General features: G+C 37.3%; 2 protein-coding genes and 1 non-coding gene across 4 annotated transcripts in view; 1 reads left to right on the top strand and 2 right to left on the bottom strand.

Moving 5' to 3' along the window:
- Positions 1–9,292, top strand: part of rab6ba (RAB6B, member RAS oncogene family a) — a 72,639-nt gene extending 63,347 nt beyond the window's left edge. The window contains exons 7-8 of the mRNA XM_060867750.1: positions 1,506–1,572; positions 7,000–9,292. Coding sequence (XP_060723733.1) covers positions 1,506–1,572; positions 7,000–7,064 — 132 coding nt within the window. The 3' untranslated portion in view covers positions 7,065–9,292. The remainder of the gene's footprint in view (positions 1–1,505; positions 1,573–6,999) is intronic.
- A 2,894-nt stretch (positions 9,293–12,186) lies between these two features.
- Positions 12,187–15,909, bottom strand: im:7152348 (uncharacterized protein LOC559250 homolog). 2 transcript variants are annotated; one of them, XM_060867749.1, is made up of 4 exons: positions 15,597–15,909; positions 13,670–14,195; positions 13,257–13,367; positions 12,187–12,682 (listed from the first exon to the last, which is right to left on the bottom strand). In XM_060867749.1, exons 2-4 carry the CDS (start codon positions 14,020–14,022, stop codon positions 12,637–12,639), a joined length of 510 nt encoding a protein of 169 aa, XP_060723732.1. In that variant the 5' UTR covers positions 14,023–14,195; positions 15,597–15,909; the 3' UTR covers positions 12,187–12,636. The 2 variants fall into 2 exon arrangements, with proteins under 2 accessions (XP_060723732.1, XP_060723731.1); XM_060867748.1 differs by having other exon boundaries at positions 13,257–13,370; positions 15,597–15,899.
- Positions 15,910–18,643: 2,734 nt separating this feature from the next.
- trnap-ugg (transfer RNA proline (anticodon UGG)) lies at positions 18,644–18,715 on the bottom strand. Its single transcript has one exon. It is a non-coding gene; the product is annotated as a tRNA-Pro (tRNA).
- Between the last annotated feature and the right edge of the window lie 2,342 nt (positions 18,716–21,057).

Below are 21,057 nucleotides of genomic sequence, written 5' to 3'. Positions count from 1 at the left end.
AAGAATGAGAGCAGTGTATCTGTGTTTAATTGGAGCAACATACACTTCATTAATTAGTGTGCAGTTTCTGCTTCGTCTTTCTTGACAACATGCTGCTTTATACGGTATGTCACTTTACCATGCATCTATGACAATTACATAACAGGATCATTACACAGGGATCAGTATTACAAGACTTGCAAATGTGTGTGTGTGTGTGTGTGTGTGTGTGTGTATCAGAAGTGAATAAAATATTCTGATGTCTGTTTTAAAGATATTTCGATATGTAAAGATACTGTATGCCTAAGACTACTAGAGTGAGATATGTGTTGAAAACAAATGCCACAGACACTTGATCACATTGTTGAGCAAACAAGTCCAGTCCATTAAATGTATAAATGTCTGTTAGTTAAGTGCAAATCAGGTGCACATATTTATTGTTTAATGAAAGTCACACGTGTGTGTGTGTGTTTGTGTGTGTGTGTGTGGGGGGGGGGGGGGGGGGGATTGGATTGGATCTAATTGGATTGGCTCATGTTCTCTTGTCTTTCTTCCAGCCACATTTGAAAGTGTTTATGGCTCTCTTTGTTTTTTCCTTTGCCTGGAGGACACTAACCAAACATTTCCTTTTCTCTGTCTTTTGCTGCCTAATAGTCCACTGTCATCCTGGTCAGCGTGATGTGATGGATGGCACATAATGTGTGTGCATACACTAAAGTGCTGTTACACAGGCCTGGGTGTAAGAGAGATTGATTATTCTGTGTCACTACAGTGTCCCAGGATTCTGTGTATTGTCTGTTAATCTAAATATGTACTGTATGTAGAGGTATTTCTACCCTATAGGATCTTACCTCATCATTCGTTATCATTCAGCTAATAATGAAGTGATTCAGGATAAATCAATGTGAGCATGGAGGTAAAATATAGCACAGCTCCAGACATCGTGTCTCGTCACCAGATCTCCACGAGTTCTTCATTCTCAAAAAGCCCTTAAAAGTGCTTTTTGATGTCTGCTTGTTTTTTGACCCATGGACCCTTGAAAGTGTTTTCTAACTGAACCAGATTCTGTCTGTACAAATGGTCTGCGTGTGGAATTTTTTGTTTCCATTTATAACTTTGTGAAAGCACCTGCACGCTGTCCTTGTAGGAATACAAGGCTCCCTTCAGTGCTGAGTATTACATTTAAATGCAATTTAGATCTAGATTTGTTTGTGTAATGATTGTTTGTACAGGGATCTCAACAGAGACCATTAATTGCTGTAAGAACAATGAGCAAAGCAGTAAACATTACACTTTACAGTAAACAAAAGTAGTCACACTGGGTTAAGGGACTGTGTGGCATGTTTTTGACACATAGGGATTAATGAAATGTCTCGGATGTTGTGTGTGTGAAGAGAGAGAGAGATGGAGATAGAGAGAGACAGATGAACGTAGACCAACCGAGGATGAAAGCATAATGTAAGCCTTTAATAACAGTGTAAAAAGATGTGTCTGTTTTTTCTCTTTTTTTTCTTTCTGTATTTCAGCTGTTCCGACGCGTGGCCGCTGCCCTTCCTGGGATGGAGAGCATGCAGGAAACAAGCAAAGAAGGCAGTATCCTTTGAAACAGCACTGTGTGCTCTTTGGTACACACCACAAAACACTATCGAAATGGTTCTCAGACATAAATTGGTCAGAAAAGGAAGGGGATTTTGGATTTTGATGGCAAGCTAAAGATCTTCAGGATTTTGATGGCAAGCTAAAGAAACTCTAAAAGCACAGAGCACTTTGTTCTCTTACTCATCACACGTGTTTCTTGGACAGTGCATTTAGAATGTTTAGGGATGTTTTGTGCCATGGCATAGTAAACCATCACTGAAGACCTATAACAACATCTGAGGCATCATTTAAGAAATATTTCTTATATCCTATCACAATGTATAGATCCGGCCAGAAACGACTCAACATGTGAAGATGCCATTTATACTTATCAGTAAGTTAAAGATGTTTAGAGAAAGTCTGCAAAATAATAACACCAAAAGGGATATATGAATATAAATTCAAATGAATGATACTTGGCTTTTGCAAACTGGGAATATTTTAAATTTTAAAAATGTACCTTTGCACTACAGGGAACCAGGTTTCAGTAATGCTGGTGCTATAAATATATATTTATTTTTATTGACTTTTTTTTTTAGCTTGACTTGTAATCGAATGTTTACCATGCCATCAACAGGAGCAATCGTTCGAATGATTTTTGTTACATTTTAATTGCATCATGTATAAATGCAGGTCATTTCTGTCTGATTAATTGTGACAGCGGTGTATAAAAAGTCAATAAGAATTTTCATCTTTGGATCCTTTTTCTCGCTTCTGTATACGACAGAAATGTTACAGAAATGAAAGGGACTCTGTGTATTCATTGTTTTTAGCCAGTATTTGATTTGTTTAGGTAAGTTAGTAACTGGAGAGACTAAATGTTGGGGTTCCTGAAACCTTTACTTAGTAAACACCATGAATTCCGTCCTTGCTATATTAAGGAACTCTAGGTACGTTTGCCATTTGTAATCATTTATACGCCGATTTCTCAGTGTATAACTGGCAGTAATTGCACAGCTTGCACTTTAGTCATATTACTCTCCATCTGAATCTTTAACATAAAAAGTCATCCTGCCAAGGTGGAATAATGAGTAATGAATAAAATGTCTGTAGCGAACAGCCACTGCAGTGAGAGAGATGGCATGTTAGCGAGTAACCTATAGGAACTGTCGACTGGCATTTGTTTGGCCCTTTCACACACTGAAGAAATAAAGTGCTGACTTTCAGACAGTTTTAAATTGTGAAAGGTCACACAGTGATGCCTAGAGTGCCTCCGACAGATCTACAGACATAAATGCTGATACGAAGCTGGCAGAGAGTACTCAGGAAAATTCCTTGGCATTACAGTGAATTCTTGACTGATATAGTGATAATAATCTGTATGCAACTTGTACACACTCCTTCAAATATTTTCCCGGGAAAGCTTTTGATTATATATAGCAGTCTAACAGGGTGAAGATTAGATTCCTAAGAACTCTTAACAAATAAAACCAAAAAAAAGTCTTTTGAATGGTTGAACTTTTATAGCGTATTCACACTGGACCAATCTGTATTCGGTTTGTGTATCACAGCCATATCTGGATATCCAATAAGATTCTCATGTTGACATTCTGGGTGATGGTTGTTTGTAGTTCCAGTGAAAGGAAATCTTGAATCCATAGAATACAAAGATATTCTAGACAACTGTGTGCTTCCAACTTTTTGACAGCAGTTTAGGGAAGACCCAAAAATTGGGCATGATGGTCAGAGCATTTGTTGTTGGACTACAAGATTAGAAGGTTGTGTGTTCAAATCCCACAAGCTGCTACCTATGGGCCCTTGAGCAAGGCCCTTAACTCTCAACTGCTTAGTTGTATAAAATAAGATGTATGGAAGTTGCTCTGGATAAGGGTCTACCAATTTACCATTAAAAGGATTTCCACATACTGGATGGATTTATAGCATGTATAAACTGTATATATTCTCTCCCCAAGACCTTTTGGTGTTTAGAAAGTCATGCATTTGATGTAGACAGACAACACACTTAAAACCATGGAAATGAATTTAAAAACAATTCTGTGTTTTGATTAAAAAGGTTTGCCAGCTTGTGCCTCATCAGTCATTATTCAGCTCCACAAAAACAATTCTACAAGTAATAACACATGTTAATGGTAAATTGGCCTTGTGAACACGACCCAAGAAAGAATTTATGTTTCAACATGAGTCAAAGTGGACCAGAATACTAAAGCTCTTACAAGTTTGAATACGATTAAGAGAAACCAACAGGTTACAGAAACTAATACAGATTGTGCATGCAGTTTGTGTAGACCAATTGGAATTAGACCATTTTTAAGGTGGGATGTGACTGTTTACATGAGTGCTATTTCCTGCACACATGCACACAGGTTTTGTATTGATTCCAGACTGCTTGTGTCGATTTTCTCTCCTGTCCTGATAGTGTCTCGTAATCCTCCCCTATTCCTGGGATGATGACGTACTGAGGCAGATGATAAAGACTGAAGGAGAACACTGTCTATCCCAGTGGTATAAAATTGCACAGTAGATGAAATTTTATAAAATACTTCATCAAGGTTGGATAAAGCTTCTGATGGATGATCCAGGGGAATTGTATTGCCAAACAAACTCTTAATGATGATCAGGAGACCTGGAGCTATATTTTCTGAAGTCAATGTGTTGTGTGCTTTAATGGTAAGAAGTTCAGGGGTGTTTTACATGCTCCAGGTTATTAGTGGACTCAATTGTTGCCGGTAGTTTAACTAGTTGTCATTAGCAATCAGAGCTCTTCCAGTCGCTTAAATTAATCAGCTTGACAGGTGAGTCTGTAAACTCACTTTTGTCTGGGTTTGTGAGTGCCTGTGGGTGTGATTTTTATTGATCGTGTTTGAAGGTTAGACGTCTCAGGTCGGTGACGTATGTGTGTGGGGGGTTCAGTTGCTGATTTGTTGGAGATGTGTGTGAGTCGGTGTGTGATGGTCTTTTATAGGGACAAAATGTCTCCATGATCATAGGAACACATAGGACACCATGAGAATATTTGTCTGGTCTGTTTGTTTGAGAAGCTAACCGAGATGAAATGTTTCATTTTAGTTTCTGAGGTTACAGGTCTTTTTAGGTGATACAGTCAGAGTGTGTGGTGTGTGTGTGTGGTGTGTGTGGTGTGGTGTGTGTGTGTATGACAGCCTGTCAGGATGATGTAGAGTCCTTCCTGATGGCTCACCCAACCCTATCTTACTGTGTAGACTTAATGGCACTGAGGCCTCCTGCTGTTATTGCACTCTACTGAGTATCGATCCAGAGGAAGAGAGAGAGAGAGAGAGAGAGAGAAAGAGAGAGAGAGAGATGCAAGATTCCTCTTCCAAATGCTCTTGTCCCAGAAAGCTCCTGCTACTCCTTGGTTTTTATCTGAATATTAAATCCCAGTTTCGCTCATTTATATTTGAGTTAAACCGTGCACTCTGACAGCATCTCTCTCTTTCTTTCTTTCTTTCTTTCTTTCTCTCTCTCTCTCTCTCTCTCTCTCTCTCTCTCACTCACACTCACGCATGCACACACAAACCGAGATGACAAATTAAAGCACAATGTATGTGTGAAACACAACAGGCACAGTATAAGGATTAGTTTTGTGTATGAGTTTTGTGCTGAGTGTATATTGATCAAATTACTAATCGGTTTCATCCCCCATCACACTCCATCACATTGGACTGACTCAGCATCTTCAGTGTTACATGGTGTGTATTTAAAGTGTGTGTGTTTGTGTTTCTCTTTGTTTGTCTGTGTTTGCAGCTTCTCTGATTTATATGTTGTGTCACGGCCTTGTACTGCAGCATGCGGGCCCTGTGTGTGTGTGTGTGTGTGTGTGTGTGTGTGTGTGTGTGTGTGTGTGTGTGTGTTAGTGAGAGAAACAGAAAGTTGTCCCTGGTTTAACCCTGTTTTGTCCTCTGTGAACTGTTTATGAAGAGCAGTTTGTTAGATATTAGATAGAAGAATTTTGCCTTAAATTATAACTGTGAAAATAAGCATGTTGTCTAGTCCCCAGAGATCTTTATCTGGTTCTTTCTGGACTTTCACCTGAGCCTGAGCCCTTCTGAGACCTTATGCTTGAAGGTAGAATTCTACTAGAAGGTTAGAGGGGATAAAACTAATAATAGTTACAGTTTCTGTCCTAGCTAAAACACAACATAAATGATACAGAATATGCTTGCTACTTTACATTATACTATATTAGATTATGTATGATTATGTATTTCAACAATGTCATTTAAATCAACTATATGAATATTTAGAAATGTTTTTTAGTGATGTGCAAACCTTCTATGTGTGATAGCTCCAGAGAAAAACTAAATAAAGCAGGCTTCAGATGCATTTTTTGACAGAATAATAACATTAATTCTATAGCTAAAATAAAGCAAGACTCTCTCTGTGTCAGACACATGATGCTTTAATTATATTTATTCTATAGCTCAGGTAAAGCAAGCCACTTTTTATCTATCTCTGTGACAGACACGTCACAATAATGATATCTGAGTGATAGGATGTAATCGGATATCGGTCGATGACTAAGACAGCTTTGACAGAAGACAGGTAATGATCTGTCACTCATTTTGGAAAGAAAACACGATAAGAAAAATGTGCCATTTTGAACATATTGTGAAATTTTCTAATACTGTCTAAAAAATAATATTTTCATTTTATATTTTGCTTTTCCTACAAATAAGAAAAGTGACAACAGGAATTGTCAGGCTGTGTAATTGCTGCCAGGAGTGATGAGAAATTAGAGGAGTTAAGTGAAATTACCGTTAAAAAACTTAAGACAAATCCATCATACTCTTTAAACAGCACTGCTCTAGATTCACTATAGACAAGTGCACATGGCATCATTGGGGATTTTAAGTCACTTCCACACCAGATTGTGTTGTGTTTGTGAATGCAGCATCTCCTTGAGAGTATGAGAAAGTACAGAAGCCTGCACATTGCCATTCTGCCTCCAGGGGTCAATAATCATCTATATTTTATGGCCAGTTTGCCTGACATTGTTCCTTAATGCAGGGGTGTCAGGCTGCAGGCCTGGAGGGCCACAGCATGGTACGCCTCATTTAACACGCCTGATTTAACTTCATCAAGCTAATTATCCAGCTGAAAAGTGGGGAAAAAACACTCATTTCAGCCATCTAGGACCTGACACTTCTGCTTTACCGGATCAGTAGACGAGTGAAAGTATTCTGAATGACCTTTAAATAAATTATGCATATGATTAGTTTTCATTTGTCACCATCTGTGCAATGCATCCAGGATGAATTACTTTACATCAGGATTTTTCTAGGCTGAACAGTTGAAATGAATGAAGAGACCTAAAGGAGTGAATAGTAAAATATTGTAGCTGGTGTGAGGTAATAAGGAGTATGTGGAATAAAGCTGCTCTTTTTCCTTAACAACCTTCCTCAGTGATTGATATCAAGCTGGACAAACCGCAAGAGCCGACCACCACCGAAGGCGGATGTTCCTGTTAATACCCCACAGCTGATCAAGCTTCTTCATTTACGCCACATGCTTGTTGTGTTGCTTTCTGTTGGTTAAGTTCCAGTTGAGTTTTCGAGTCTTTCGAAATTGGATATTTGGCACTCATGTTAGACCACAAGGTCACCGGTTGAAAACAGTGTTGAGTCAATTTTCTGTTGTGAAATAGTACACTTTATTAACAAAATTGACAAAATGTCATAAAAATTTGAAGGGGACAGAAAAAAACGTCCAATAATGGATTATTTTTTGCGTTTGCTTTTTATTTTTGTACACTCAAAGAAAGTCTTGTAAAAAAAACAAACAAAGAAAGAAAGAAAGACAGGATTAAAACTGCTACTTTTATGAGGTAGATGCATCAAGCAGCCAGTATAGTTCGAAGGGAACCTGAACAATAATTACCAGATGAAAATACAAAGCAAGAGTGCATGCAAGACCTTTTTTTTTTGTCGCTGATTTTGAATTTCATAATTCCACTCAGTTGTCAGCTGGCATATGTGTACTCGAGTTTGAATATGTCCATGTAAACGCTTACTCACACACGTGACTTTATGAACTCTTATCAAAACTTCACAATGTTTTAAGGTTTGTGAGTGTTTTAATGTATTTCAGAGAGAGCCAGTGTAGAAGACTGACGCTCATCAATGTAGACATCAATGTAGACACTTTGAATCCCATCCTGGAGAAATGTCCTGTTTTATTTTTCATTACCACACAGGCTTCTCTTCAAAAGCTTCTCTTACACTTCTCATATTTTAGTCACTTCAAATGGGAGGATGATTTATAGAATCAAAATCATTTCTGTTTATTAAGACACCTTAGATGTATGATTTCTCTCCAGTTTGTAATAAGGACTGAAGAGAGCTGAAGAGCTCATGAAACGCTGATCACTTTGACATTCCTATTTAAAAAAAAAAAAAACAATAACAGGAACATGTAAGCTTTTTCATATTGATATGGTATAATCATGCTTCATTGTAAATACAGCTTTAAGACGGATAGAATTTGTAGTATTCCTCCGAACACACTTAGATGACTACTGAGAATTAGGGTTATGCAGAGATCTGTACTGTAGGTGCTTTATAAATTTGCAGCTCTCTGTGACATTGAGGTCATCCACTGCGTTGTGAAGTCAGACACAGCGTGGTAGTGTACACTGCTTTTTGATTTATATCTTTAATGCACTTTTGAAAGAAAAATGTTTCAAGGTTAATGAGTTGTATAAAATATCTCATCGGTCTCCATTAGACAAATGAGTCATTGTTAGTTCTGCTATGCTATCTATTTACAATTAGAAATTTTTCTCTCTCTTTTTTTAACAATTCTAATCTAACCCAAGAGTTCTCAGAAAATACAAAGCAGATAAGTTGTTAACGGTTGTTTGAACTGTAAAATAAACATCCGAGAGACTTAAGAATGGTATTCCGAATAACACATACAAGAGTTTCCAGTGAAATCTGCAGAAGAGGCTTTTGAAGTGTGTTCTTATCTACACCTGCAACATTAAATCATATCCACTTCCCGTTCCTTCTACTCGAGATCTGTGCTTTCTGACTGGATTGTCGGTGCGCTATATCACTGTTTGCATTAACTCACCTGCCTGACTATCTTGTAGGATCTCCTGGTACATGGAAGAATCAAAACATCATCAACTGTGCACTGATTCATTAATCTTATTTTTGCCCTCTCTGTTATTTCCTTGATGCCTTCACTGATCGTTTTAAAGGCATGGATGCTGAAAGCCCGGCGGTAAGCATATGGTAGGGATTGAAACTGAGGGTATTTATTGGTTGATTATTTAACCGTTTTATTTGGCACCTTGCGATATTTGTTTACATTTTTGTTTACTCCCCGTATCACTCTTTCACCTCATTTCTTCATTCATAATTGTGTAGATAGAGTTGATTATATCATTAGGCATGAACAGGATGTATATATAGTCTAGCCCTTATAAGGTGTGTACCAAAACAACAGTGAATCTGTGATTTGTTCATTCTTCTGTTGGCACAGTAATACACACCATTCTTGGCCAAAAAAACGAAGAAAAAAAAAAACGTCTGTGTGTATGTCGGGTCCTGCTTCGGAGAGTGAGGCTATTCTTAGTGTAAATGTTTCAATTTGAGTCTGATTGATTCAGAGCTCACTCTCCATTCACACTGTACAGAGATCTAGCATGTCTGTCTGAACAAATAAAAATCAATAAAAAAAAAAGTCTTATTACCTTCCTGGCTTCTGTTGCTTTTGATTTGGTTAAATGTCTGACAATTCTGTGATGTTAAGATACTGATTAATAAATTAACGGTCAAAGTGGAACTTTCTTCTTTCTTTGTAGATTTGATTGATGTTTCTTATATATGGGGGCAGGGTGGCTTAGTGCTGAGCACAATTTCTTATACCTCCAAAGTTGATGGTCAATGTGTATGCATGTTCTCTAGATTTTTTGACAGTTTCCACTGGGTTCTCCGTGTTTTCTCCCAAAGTCCACAGACATTTGTAGGCTCATTGACATCCCTAAATTGTCCGTAGTGTAGGTATGTGAATGGATGTGTGTGTGTGTGTGTGTGTGTTTATTTAAAATAATACAGTTCTATCTCTGATCCCCTAGAATGTCAATAACATCTATAACAGAATCTTTTTTTTTATATTTTAAATAAATAACAGGTCAGATAAAACTTTAAAAGTTCCAACAATGAACAATGAAAGTTCCAATGAAGTTGAACCTGAATTTAGTCACTGCAGGTGTGTTAAATAAATATTTAAACATTAATACATATTAACATATTCTGTTGCTTTGTTAGCATTAGATGTGTTTTATTAATGCTCAGTATATTTTTCATGTCAAGGAATAACAACAAATGCAGAAACCTCCTTTTAAAAATAAGCCATTAATCAGGTCAAGTATTTATTCTAAGGAAGCAGATAATGAGAGTCTTGTAATCATGTCACAGCATGTTGCTCTTCAACAACAACTCTGAGTCATTTGAGCTACACGGGTTTGACAAGATTCTATGAAACTATGACATAACTTTGTTTTTTCCTTTGTTGGAGGAATCAGTTTTATCAGTGCTTTCTGATTTACTAACACTGAGAACCTCCCAATAGTGTCAATACAATATGGTGAGAAAGTATTTAAACCATAATTCATGTGGGATCGCAATAAAGACAATATGTTTAAATGACTTATTTATTTGTTTGTTTGTTTGATTGTTTATCTCTCTATTTTTAAAACCATGGTCTCTGGGTCAATTTGATCCGAATAGTACCAAATAGGTCCAAAGAGTGAACATAACACAAGGGACTGCACCAAGCTAATTAAAAAAGCAAGCCAGTCTGCTACCACTTGTTTAGAGTTCAAGATTTTGTTCATATATTTTATGACTTTCACATAAACTCTTATCACACTACTTCTTTGGAAGCTAAGTGTGGTTACTAATACGAATACAAATAAAGCTACAATAGATAACAGAGAATAGTTTTAAAGCCTAGGTTTCGATGTGGGTAGATGCTGTTACCAGAGTGTAATACAGACCCTAAAACAGACCCAAAGCTAATTAATAGGAAGTAGGCAAATGTTAGTAGCTACATCACTTGGATAGAAACTATGTGTAAGTAAGTACCCTGACTTACTGTTTATTTATATTTTTTTGCATTGTTGTTGTTGTTGTTGTTGGAGGGGGGCACGGTGGCTTAGTGGTTAGCATGTTCGCCTCACACCTCCAGGGTCGGGGTTCGATTCCCGCCTCCACCTTGTGTGTGTGGAGTTTGCATGTTCTCCCCGTGCCTCGGGGGTTTCCTCCGGGTACTCCGGTTTCCTCCCCCGGTCCAAAGACATGCATGGTAGGTTGATTGGCGTCTCTGGAAAATTGTCCGTAGTGTGTGTGATTGTGTAAGTGAATGAGAGTGTGTGTGTGCCCTGCGATGGGTTGGCACTCCGTCCAGGGTGTATCCTGCTTCGATGCCCAATGACACCTGAGAGGCACAGGCTCCCCGTGACCCGAGGTAGTTTGGATAAGCGGTAGGAAATGAGTGAGTTGTTGTTGGGTTTTTTGTTTTTTGTTTTTTAAAAAAAGCTTTCCACTTGTGTCAGAAGATAGTATCCTTGTTAGCTGTTAATACTATGTCTATGGATATATTTTTTGCAAGCTAACTCACTTTAACATTAACTAGCCCTGCAATGACTGCTATAGGTTTTGATGTCCTGACTCACCCAGATCTGTGGTCCTCAGAAGGGCTCCTCATCCTTGCCACTTGCTCATTAAATTAAAATGCTGATTTTAGATATTTCAGTAAAGCTGCTTTGTGATGATGAATTTAACTGAGAATATATATGCTATGTATGTGGCACAGAGATCAGGATGAAAAAGATTAGAGTATATTTTTATGTGTATTTGCAAAGAAAACTGTAATAAGCATAAATTGTTGAACTATCGTTATAGTATTCTAACAATATCAATAATCCTGATTCTTTAATGTTAACATGCTTATTCTTAAGAGCTAAAAGCTCTAGAACATTGACCACTATTTCTCGATAAGAAGCCCCATTTGTATTCTATATTTTTACCTTATTTTATTGACTTATGTTTATTTTGGTGTCTAATAAACTGCTATGAATCCAAAAATATCGATTTGTTTTATAGACACCGTCCTACGTATCGGTCAGATATCAAGTGCACCCAAGTGTGAATAAACTCTTCTATAAATGATAGACAGCATATGCTGATGTTTGCCATGTTTAATGCCAGGCTGGTGAATATGAAAGCAGACTCTTTCTGATAAGAGGCCTGTGACATTTGCTTTGTGCAGTTCTGTTGAGACTGAGTATCATGCCAAAAGTGAGCAGAGAGGCATAAATTAAATCTTAACTGCAAGTTAAGTGCCAGTGGATCTGGAGCTCAGTGGATTTGGCTGAACAACTGTCCCTTTTACTGGCATTACCCGGCATCTCTGGAGGGCTGGTTTGGCTCAAGAAAGCCTCCCAGATGGCATAAATACTTCATCATTAATTTAAGCTAACCAAACAGACAGCAGTAGGGAAAATAAAAAGTATTCAACCCTTACAAACATGATTGAACCAGCCCCAGAAAGCCAAAAGAAGCACACAGAAAAACACTGACATGCCCACTGAAAAAAACATTTAATATAAAATTAGAAATAACAAATAAGAACATTAATAATAAATTAAATGGTTTGTGTTTGAGCTGGGGTGCAGTTTAAGTCAGTAAAGGGGGTCTGCCTAAAGATGCCATCTGTTCCACCTCATATTGCAATCTGGGACCCCCTCTCTTTTCCTACATTACACCCATTGTCTGTTTTGGAACAGCTGAAATAGATCCCATCACAGCAGCTGTAGAGGATTATGGATGAAACGGTTAATGAGAAGATCCGTGCAGATAGACCGGTCAAACAATTACAGCAGAGTGTTGCAGTTTTTCACTGCTGCGCAGTGTCGCATGCTGAGGCTCCTGTTCTTTTGGTAATCCAAGAGACTACTGACTACGCCTGTGGAATGTTGTCTTCAATGACAATGGCAAAAGAAGGGTGCAGCATCATCTGGCATAACCTAGTTCAGGGCATTTCCTCTCCTGACAGCCGTCGCCATGATTTCATTCGCCTGTAAAGTAAGAAAGTGCATTAGCATTTTGTCATTAGAGTAGCAGATGTTTGAGACAAATTAAATTTCCCGTTGACGGATGTTAGTTTCTCAGCCTGAGTCATGCTTCATGAATTGAGGGGTTAAAATAACACTTGATTAAAAGCATGATTTGACTAGTTGATGCTTTGTACTATTTGTTAAAACAGCATATTCACACATCTGCTTATTTCTCCTTTTTAACCTGAGCACTGCTCAAAACCACACTGTCGTTACATCAAAAAATATCACAAGTTTATGATTTATAGTCTAGTGTAGAATAAGTTAGAGAACTTGACTTTGCACAATAGTATCGATATAATCTCCTAATGCTGTGCTTGGTCAAAGAGGAATGCACGTGTGAGTCATTAAATAATCCAATAGAAAGATGTTTTTCACATCTCTGGGGTAAACAGGCATAAGACTGCATTGCTGAATTATCCAGTGGTCAAATGAACATTGATCACTATTGTTGTAATGTTACAAAATATCTGCTGAAGCAATCTGAGAGAAGGTGTGGAGATACTGTAGGTGTTGCATTAAGAGAATGACTTACACATTACACCCAGGTACTATTCTTTCCTGCGACTGCCTGGGGACAATCATTCTTCTCAGGAACCCTGGGAGACGTAGTCTGAGTCGGTCATGCTGGGGCGATGGCCTCAACCTGCTAAAAGATGAATAACATTAAGTAACACGCAATATGTTTCTTTTCTCGCACCAGGTCCCTGGTACATCAGTAACTAGCATGCATTACTGAAATATACCATGGAACCATTGGTTCCCAACCATGGTTAACTAGTCCAACTAATGTATGATCTTAAAATCTTCATAATACATCACCAAGAGGAGATTTTCTAGTATTCAAGCTAGGAAATTGTGCCCTAGAGACTTGTTTTACTGTATTGTTTATTTTATCCCATATGACCATGTATCTAACCGCTTGACTTATAGTCTACAAATGCTTACCACTGAGGCTGCACTGGAGATACTGCCTCTGCGACATCACTCTTTCTCTTCTCTTCCTTACATTCTTTTTCCAAATCCTCCTCCTTTACTTCCAGCTCTTGAGCTTCTTGTATGTGGTCCCACAGTCGGCTGTTGACCCACAGGGCTTCCTCCAGAGAGAGACCACGGCGCACGCAAGAAACTTGGCGACACAGCGGACATCTGACACTCAGCATGCCACTCCGCTGTGTGGCCATGGTCTCCAGGCAAGGGCCACAAAATGTGTGGTTGCAGAAGAGCACTCTGGGAACATGCTTGCTACGGGAATAGCGCTCATAGCACACACCACACTCATGATCTTCACTCAGCCCCATGGCACAGAGACAGATGTTACCAGCCCAGAAAGAGAAGTCAATAACTGCAGGATAGGAACTGGATGAGGATCCAGCTGAAATATGTTCCACAGTAGAGAATGCTCCTTGTTATATTGGTCCAGATTAATTAGAATGGCGGTCTGTTTTTTTTTTTAACAGAAGAAGAGTTATTCCTGTCAAAGAACAAACAAAAGATAGCAGTTGTTATATTTGTCCAGTGGCAGCATTTTCCTAAAGGCAAATTCTATACCATGCCAAATGCATGTGAACCTTAAACTGAGAAAAATTACATTTACACAAATACAATTATTCATTTTTAATAACTATTTTTCCTGGTCAGAGTTGCTGGAATATTGATGCGAGGTGGAAATACAAGACTATTTCAGGGCACCAGGCACTCACACGGGCACTCATGCATGTGCACACAAAAAACAATCACACACACACACTCGCACATTCACCCATGTTCATAATAATGGTATGGTATCTAACAAATATCTGGGGTTGGTCATTTTTATTTGGAATAAATGGAATTCATTCTCTATACTACCACTTTAAGTTCACACACTCTTTCACTTCTAATGCATTCACTTCATGCTGCGATTTAAAGTCAAACCTCACAATCTAAAAATTATGTGCCTAGTGGTTTATGATACCCAAGTATACATTTGTATATTATCCTTAAACCCCTCCACATAATACACAACAGAAATCTCTAACGCTCTTTAATTACGTGTGACTTCTAACGTGTTGAGTATCAGAGTTATAGAGGGATATAAATATTATTAATGATATGTTATTACAGATTACACTTGTACTTTGTGTCCTATATTGTGTTAAGTTAACAAGCTGCTCTGTATTAAATGTCACTAAAATCAGAATTAAAATTCAGGAGCAGATGGCAGGGCTGTTGTCTGCCCTAAAGCCAGTCCTACAGAGTATTTACCATCACAATACTTTATTCTACTCAGGAGCTGCTGGCCACCTGTTAGTCCAGAATTATTTATTTGATTTTGACCTCGAGAGGGAAACCTTTGACCTGTTGTGGCCCTTCAGGCAGAAAATATCAGTGTGCAGATTTGTTAAAGTAAAAACTGTCAAGTTGCATGTTATCAAGTGCATAAGAACACTGTTGAGCAATAGAATTAGGCTTGTAGTAATAATACATTTGGACAAGTTCATTAGCTCATCTTATTAGTAGCAAATCTTTTTAACATTAATTAAACATGTACATTTAAAAAAAAAAAAACAATCCTTTATGATCTCTTTGGATAGTTAAACCCTATGTTTTGTTTTGGTTTTTAATTCATAAAGGAATAAATTTCTTCTGTAATATTCCACATAGTAACATTTAGGCTTTTAAAAGATGGATAACCCAAAAAAAAAACTTTCTAGATTCGAGAAGGAAACAGTTTTTTCCATTGTGTTACTATATCCATCTAGGTTTCTAGTTCAAGGATGCTTCATTTCACCTTTTTGTCCTGTCATCTAAAGCCTAAACTCAACCACACACAGAAAGGTATAATTAAAGTTAAAAAAGGATAAAAGGAAACTGAGGATAAGGCCTTACTTACAGCAGAAAGAGCACTTCTATACCAGCTGTCTGTCAGGTGCTTGTTGTTCTTTCTCCGTTCCAGCCAGTTGCTTAATTGAGTGACTCTCGGTGTGTGAGTGTGAGAGGAAGAACCAGTTCTGCTGTCTGTGTTACTGCCTGCTGTGTTTTTAAAGGCTGCATGGAGTAGTAGGAGTGGTGGGGGATCTCCTGCATTACATACAGAGTGGCACAGCAGAGCAGGAGATGACCTTGTAACAGTCTGGATCAGATGAAAAGTAGAAGGGGAGGTCTCTTTCCCAGTCACCAGCGTCTGTCTTTGTTCACACAGGAGCAGGTGGAGAGTGTGTTGGGGGAGTGTGTGCATGTTTGGAATTGGGGGTTGGGATGCACTGACTGATACACAGATAAAATGATATCATGTAATGTTCTCCTAGAAAGATCTTGTCGTCTGTATTTATAGTTAAAATAGTGGATGGAACATTGTCTGGTGTAATGTTTTTTAACGTCCCTGACACAGACGCAATACACCATCAGTCCAAATATAACAACAGATGTTTTTAAACATTATATAGCGAGAGGATCTTTTATGGTACATAATCAAATTACTATGTGTGTATATTTTTAGATTGAAGCCATAAAGCATTTTACTCCTGAATTTCCACTGAAATAAAATGAGGATGTGGTTGGTCAGAGAATATATACTATGTATAGATTAACATGATTCCATTACATACTAAACTTAATTTAAACAGGTTTCTATTTACTAGAATCATGTAGAGTGGTGTGATTCATATAGTGTGATCATAACCAATTACATTATAAAAACTGGCGAGGATGTTGCCACTGACGGGAACTATACAGTAAGTAGCAGCATGCCAGAGTGCTGAGTTTGATGCTGAGTTTGATGCTGAGTTTGATTTTATTCACAGCGTTGAAAGTAGATGAACAACACGTTAGATACCTGAAAATAAACTGTGTTAATTCAGTTCAATCATATAGAACTAGTTTTTTTCCCCCATAATGCACTTGTTTTTGAGTTATTGAGATACCAGATAAGCAGTCTAACTCTGATTATAGTTGGTTTAAATTAAAAAAGAAATGTTATATAATATATTGCAATGGTTTGGAGATAAGCAGTACAAAAATATCAGTTTAGTGATACTAGTGATTTTACACAGTAATAATGCTGTAAAATTCTTCCACAGTGTTTACAGGTCACACGGATTGCTATCAGCATTTCAAACGAATTCTTTACTATATGACAATAAAGTTAATTTGACTTCAGTAATAAAGCTGCAGGTTTCTGATAGCAATCAAAGATCAATTGTGGACAACAGAATACGATAGTAGGCTAGAAATTGTTTACAACCACTGCACTGCTGAAGTGATCAAAGTTTACTTTAAACCGGAGATCAGATCTGACTTAATGTTTGAAGATGGTTTTGCAATTTGCCAAAAAAAAAATCATTCAGTCTAATATTTAGTCCATGGTTATTTTAGTATAATGATAATGAAGTCTGTACGGCATGTTTGTTCTTGATGTTTTGCCTTTATCCATTCATTCATTCGTTCATCCATTCAATGCCAGTCCATTACAGGGCACCATACACACGCACATAAACACGCACCCACTCATTTAAAATTTGGGGCTATTTAGTGTAGCCAGTCTGCCTACCTACATTTGGGGAAAAATACCTGACATTGGGGGAAAAATGCAAATGTGGAGAACATTCAAAAATATGTGTAGACAATGAACCCTGCTACACAATATGCCACAGTGCCACCCATAAAGATAATAGCTAATGTTGCCATGCTATTAGCAATCCACAAAGATCTCTGTCATGAAAACCTTTGTGTTGGAAAACTTAAAGAAACATCTTACTTGAACAAATCACTGACTCTGGAGATTTCTTCCAAAAATGCTACATTGGATAATACAGACAGATTGGATAATATTCTCATAAAAGACGGAAGTTCATTACTCAGTTGACTCAGACATATCCTTTATTCCAATGAATTGTTGATGAAAAATGAAAAGACATTTTAAAGAAATGATGAAATATAAGGAAGTAAAGTGATTTTAACTGGAAGTGTAAGTGTGTCATACTTACCCATAATGTGTTAAATGTTTCTTAGTTGTTTTCTCTGTAGGGTGTTGTTCAGATGAAGGAATGAAGATTCCCAGCATTTCTGCTTTAGGAAATATTAACTCACTAAACTTGATCTGAAATACTAATCAGACTACTATATAGAAAACAAATCTTCCATGCTGCTTTAATACTACATACTAGTAAACATGATTTACACAGGTCTCAAATTATGTTACAGATAGCGTCTCACAAATTAGCTGTAAAGGTTTAAAAGACATTGTATAGTGCAGCATTTTTTACTGTAATTTTGCTTGTGTGAAAAAATTCCCTAATGCAAATAAATGTACTAGGCGTTTCTTTGTTTTTTCTTTAAAGCAACGTGTGTGAATATATGTGTACTGTGTTCTGTAACCAAAGTCCCTTCAAACGAAAGGCATGATCGAAAGAAGCAGGTCTATGCCACCGGACAAGTCCTGATCCTAAAAGTGTCCAAAATTCTTCATTCCGACATTATATAGGTGAAACTTTGCAGTTTCAGAAAACAAAAAATCGAAAATCTTTGCCTCTCTGTGGAATTTTGTGGTGTAAACTTCAGTTTCTAAAAAACATGAGCAGTATGGCCTATGCTGCCCTCTGATGTCTATTTTCAGATAAGATAACAAACAATTTTGTTTCAAAGGTTTCACAATTCTAATAAACAAATTATATATATATATATATATATATATATATACGTATATATATATATATATATGTATATATATATATACCTATTAACAAGCGACTATATATATATATATATATATATATATATATTTATACACAGTATAGTCACTTATTACTTGGTAATAGGTTGTTTTTTTCAGTGAATGTCATAGGGAAATAGGGAATATACAGATGTTCCTCCTGAAACAACAACTATAGAATGTATATAATAATAATTTTTAAGTCCGTTGGAAAGAAAACACAAAACATTGGGCTCGTCCGGGATTTGAACCCGGGACCTCTCGCACCCAAAGCGAGAATCATACCCCTAGACCAACGAGCCGCTGTGAAAGACGGATTCTACGCAATCAATTACATGGATAATTTAAACTTTAAACCGAAGATCAGATCTGACTTAATGTTTGAAGATGGTTTTGCAATTTGCCAAAAAAAATCATTCAGTCTAATATTTAGTCCATGGTTATTTTAGTATAATGATAATGAAGTCTGTACGGCATGTTTGTTCTTGATGTTTTGCCTTTATCCATTCATTCATTCGTTCATCCATTCAATGCCAGTCCATTACAGGGCACCATACACACGCACATAAACACGCACCCACTCATTTCAAATTTGGGGCTATTTAGTGTAGCCAGTTATTGTAGATTGTTATTGTGGTTCACACGACTGCAAGTGAAATAAAAGTGAAATCAGTATTTTTCTTACAGCGCGAAACATGACCAAACATCTTCAATAAAACTGCACATGCAAGATATTTATTCAGTGGATAAATTCTGAACATATCTCAGTTCTATTGCCAGCTTCGCTTCATAACAATAAAAAGTTCGCAGCTAATAAAAAAATGCGGTTAAATTTTTTTTTACTTATATAATAACTAAAACAGGATCATGCTGGTGTAAATGAACCTGAGATGTAATTCATTAAGCTGGGGTTGAGGTGGTTTATTATGGGGCCACATGGCTTAATTCAAGGGTGGAAGCTGTCACCCAGAGCCACCTTACTGATGTGTTAATAGAGATAAACAGGCAAACTATACATTTATATTAATAACATTTAACAAATGCCCACATCCAGAGGTGACTTGCAATGAAATACATGGATACTGGACATGGGCTAAGGTTGTCTGTTGTCCACCTACAGGGTTGGGGAAAGAGAAACCAGCTAATTTGCTGTAGCATGCAAGTAACATTCATATAAACATATTTAGTGTACATTTTAATAATTTCTCAAAAAAATAAATAAATAAATAAATAAATAAAATATCTCATACAAATGGCTAGAAGGCAGACATTAATGAAGATAATGACACTGTATCTCAGAGAGGTCTATAATATAATCCTATATGTCAGTTAACAGGGGGCACGGTGGCTTAGTGGTTAGCACGTTCGCCTCACACCTCCAGGGTTGGGGGCAGTGTCGGGGCCAGAGAATAGAGAATGAGGGGGCCTCATGTTTAACTGGGGGCCTATCTCGTTCACATACTATTACTATTATTAAACTTCAATAAACATAATAAAATATTAAACGTGTCACTCACTGTAAACTATAATTTATCATGACTCTAAAGTGCAAGACTCGCGAAAACACACGCAAATTAGCCACCATATAACCAAACGTACTAAAGCAAAATGGCCTCTTACCTTTAGGAGAGCTGCAGGCGACGAGAGGAGGAATTAAATTTTTGAAGAACAAGGTCCTACAACGAATGGCGAAATGTTTTCGTAAAGTCCCGCTCAAATGCAAGATGCACGAGTTGAGACTTACGAGTGTGGCTCATTGCTCGTCTGTGGTCCGTAAAAACGTTCTTTAGTGCCGAGAAGGAGTTCTCTATGGGGTCAGAATTGTTTCGTTATTCTGAATAAATATGCTATGATCCACAAATAAATATAAAGAGTTTCATATTTTTTAAATCAACAAATGCACAATAAGCAAACCGTAAATATATGTTACACATTTCACAAAAAGAAATGAAATTCACAAATAAATAAAATGGGATTTGCAAATAAAAAAAATATTTATAAATATATATTTAATTGTATTTATTTGTGAATGGCTTCCTGCTCATTTGTGAAACACTGCACGCTTTTGTGGATTGCGTTCTGTTCATTTGTGGATTTGAAACATTTCTAACGTCAAGACGTGCACAAGAATCCACAAATAGGTGGACTCCGCCCACCGTCTACTCCAGCCAATCGGACAACGGTCTCGTGGCGCTGACCAATCGTGGCACGGTCTACCTCCAACCGATCACGTTCTGATTTACTCGCAATCGCAGGACTCGAAATCATGACATTATCTACTGTATGTGAAATACTAAAAATAAAAATACAAATAACGAAGAATATTAGAATATTATTCAGAATAACGAAACAATTCTGACCCCATAGTTCTCACACATGCCAGTGGAGGCCCCAAACGTGACCGCAACTTTTAGCGCAGAAAAAACACTGGGCATGGCTTCCAGAACTTTGTGTTGTTCAGAAAGAAGTCTCATAACCGTCATTTTCTGTTGACTTTCCTCTGTCTTAATTCTGGAGATATATTGCTTTGCAACGATGCATTCTGTTTCCACAATGGTGCAATTTGTTAAATCCATAATAGGCTTCATAGACTCAACATTTAAAAACGTCTCACTATCTATCCCCAAATCTCAGGCGTCATTGG

The sequence above is a fragment of the Tachysurus vachellii genome, chromosome 4 (assembly GCF_030014155.1).
Source record: "Tachysurus vachellii isolate PV-2020 chromosome 4, HZAU_Pvac_v1, whole genome shotgun sequence".
Classification (NCBI taxonomy): Eukaryota; Metazoa; Chordata; class Actinopteri; order Siluriformes; family Bagridae; genus Tachysurus; species Tachysurus vachellii.
Note: the sequence above shows the minus strand (reverse complement) of the source record. Positions and strands in the feature narration are given on the sequence as shown.